This window comes from Alexandromys fortis, unplaced genomic scaffold (genome assembly GCF_014885135.2).
Source record: "Alexandromys fortis isolate MF-2015 unplaced genomic scaffold, M_Fortis_MF-2015_v1.1 scaffold_423, whole genome shotgun sequence".
NCBI lineage: Eukaryota > Metazoa > Chordata > Mammalia > Rodentia > Cricetidae > Alexandromys > Alexandromys fortis.
This window is the reverse complement of record NW_026068293.1, coordinates 104,545-107,637: the sequence shown is the minus strand read 5'-3', so window position 1 is coordinate 107,637 and position 3,093 is coordinate 104,545. Positions and strand designations below refer to the sequence as shown.

The window sequence follows — 3,093 nt, the reverse complement described above, 5'->3', positions numbered from 1 at the left end:
GGGCTGGAGAGATGGCTCAGTGGTTAAGAGCATTGCCTGCTCTTCCAAAGGTCCTGAGTTCAATTCCCAGCAACCACATGGTGGCTCACACCCATCTGTAAAGAGGTCCGGTGCCCTCTTCTGGCCTTCAGGCATACACACAGACAGAATATTGTATACATAATAAATAAATATTAAAAAAAAAAGATCCAGCGTGGAGAAGATAATGGGACAGATAATCTCTGTTTTCCACTACTTCCTCCTGCCACATTCAACTTCACTCAATTTTGTTTCTTTTGAGACAGTTTTTTCCTAAATAGCCCTGGCTGTCCTGGAACTCACTCTGTATATCAGGTTGGATGTGAACTCAGAAAGATCCTCCTGCCTTTGCATCCCAAGTGTTAGCATTAGAGCATGAACCACCATACGCAGCTTCAATGTCACTTAGTTGATAATGATAATGAACTTGTCCAAAAGGATTCGGGGAAATGCTATTGCTAGCTGCTGTTTATTAAGCCTGGACTGTTCCAAGCATCGTGTCAGACATTTCATAGCCCATGCACACCTCTCCCCAACCCTGGAGGTAGATAATGCCCTCCTCATTTTACATATGAAAAAGCAGATTCATAGAGATAAAATAAAGATACCCAGCCGGGCAGTAGTGGCACACACCTTTAATCCCAGCACTGGGGAAACAGAGGCAGGGGCATCTCTGTGAGTTCAAGAGCAGCCTGGTCTACAGAACTAGTTCCAGGACAGCTAAGGCTACATGGAGAAACTCTGTCTTGAAAAACAAAACAAAAACAGAATTCCAAAGCTATACAGCCCCAAATTGGTAGAAGTGGGATTCAAGTTGAAATCGCACTCCAAAGGCCATGCTCTCGAGTGTGACTAACCAAAGCAAGGGACTGAGTTCTGCCATCAGTTTTCCTGTGGCCCCTCCTGAAGTCTCTGAGCTTCAGGACTCTGATCTACAAAATGCAGGAGGTCTTCTGGGGCCAGTCTGGTGTGGGCAGGAGTAAAATGCCAAGGTTTAGTCAGGCTGGTGACTGACCAGCTTAGGAGACTCCAGAATCAGGAAGGCTCCAGAGGAACTTCCAGTCAAAGCTTACCAAGCCAGCTGGGATGGAGAAGAAAAGGATGTTCCTCAAGCTCTGCTTATAAATTTGCAAATTTAGGTCTTTTTTTTTTTTTTTCCAGAACCTGTATGAAGCCACAGCTCCAGGGAGTACTTAAAAGCCCATTTTCACCTCACTCCTACCTGTATCTTTTTGTTTGTTTGTTTTTCAAGACAGGGTTTCTTTTTTGTTTTGTTTTGGTTTGGTTTGGTTTTTCAAGACAGGGTTTCTCTGTAGCTTTGGAGCCTGTCCTGGCACTAGCTCTGTAGACCAGGCTGGCCTCAAACTCACAGAGATCCACCTGCCTCTGCCTCCCGAGTGCTGGAATTAAAGGCGTGTGCCACCATCCCCTGGCTCCCTACTTATATCTTTAAATTTTTTTACTTTATAGATATCAGTGTTTTGGTCTGTGCACCATGTACATGTAGTGCCTATAGAGGCCAGAAGAGGGCACCAGACACCCTGGAACTGGAGTTACAGACAGCTGGGAATCGAACCCAGGTCCTCTGAGAGATCAACCTGTGCAGTGCAGCTCAGAACAGCTTTGTGACCAGCGTGGTCGCACACCCCAGCTCTGCACCCTGGCTTCCTCCTCTGCCGCCTGCTGCCTGTGTGATATGGAGGAAGGGCAGACCCTGCAGATCCCCCTGAGACCTCTTTCCCTGAGACGGCATCCAGCCCATCCCCACCCGGGCCTCCTAGGGGCTCCCGGAACCTACTTTGTGTCCTTTTCTTTTGTTCTTCAATGAGAGTGGAGCAAAGAGAGATGAGAGACTCGATGCCCCCTTTGGTGGCCATAAGGGACAGAGGCAGCACTTTCTCCATCACCTCGATCCATTCGTCCAGGGCTTCCTCTTCCTCCACATTCCCCAGGTTCTTCACCTCATAGGTCAGACTGTCACCTGGACGGGGCGGGGGCCAGGCTGAGCCAGTCTGCCCACTGGGGACCCCCACGGAGCCCTACAGCACAGGGGCTGCGGCAGACCTGAGGGTGGACACTAGCTATTGGGTGGGTTACTTCCTTGAGCTTGGGTTTCCTTTCCTGTGAAAGGGTGGGGCAAAGATGAGTGACGTAATGCTTATGAAATGATTGAGCCGAGGCCTGCCGTGCAGAAATACAGTAGACATGAGAGATTGTTGTCAAGGTGTGAGGCCCGCCCAGATATGTCTGTTGTATAATCTAACACCGGACCACGAAGTGGGTGAAGTAGAATCAACAACTTTCTTTGTGCTTCTGTTCGTCTGCCAGCATGAAGGAGAATCTTACAATGCAGCCTAGTGCTTGCCTGTGTGGGGCTGTGTGTCGCCCAGAGGGCACAGTGGGGTGTCTCCTCTCCCTGAACCTGGAACTGCAACCGTTTCTGCTGGGCTGGCTGCCCCCCCCACCTTTCTCCACTTCCCAGTGCTGAGGTATAGGCACATACTGCCACTCTTTGCTTTAAAAAAAAAAAAAATTTAAATTATTTTTATTTTTATTGAGCTCTACATTTTTCTCTGCTTCCCTCCCTTTCTCTCCCCTCCCCTTAAACCCTTCTCCTAAGGTTCCCCATGATCCCAATTTACTCAGGAGATCTTGTCTTTTTTTACTTCCCATGTAGATTAGATCTACGTATGTCTCTCTTAGGGTCCTCAGTGTTGTCTAAGTTCTCTGGGATTGTTATTTGTGGGCTGGTTTTCTTTGCTTTATGTTTAAAAACCACTTATGAGTGAGTACTTGTGATAATTGTCTTTCTGGGTCTGGGTTACCTCACTCAAAATTATGTTTTCTAGCTCCATCCATTTGCATGCAAATTTCAAGATGTCATAATTTTTTCTGCTGTGTAGTACTCCATTGTGTAAATGTACCACATTTTCCTTATCCATTCTTTAGTCAAGGGGCATTTAGGTTGTTTCCGGGTTCTGACTATGACAAACAAAGCTGCTATGAACATAGTTGAGCACATGTCCTTGTGGCACAATTGAGCATCCTTTGGATATATACCCAAAAGTGGTATTA

General features: G+C 47.1%; 1 protein-coding gene across 1 annotated transcript in view; it reads right to left on the bottom strand.

Annotated features, from left to right (window-relative positions):
- The window catches only part of Fam186b (family with sequence similarity 186 member B), a 26,385-nt gene that overhangs the window by 13,274 nt on the left and 10,018 nt on the right, over positions 1-3,093 (bottom strand). Inside the window, exon 3 of the mRNA XM_050132430.1 lies at positions 1,817-1,999. Within this exon, the coding sequence (XP_049988387.1) occupies positions 1,817-1,999 (183 nt within the window). The remainder of the gene's footprint in view (positions 1-1,816; positions 2,000-3,093) is intronic.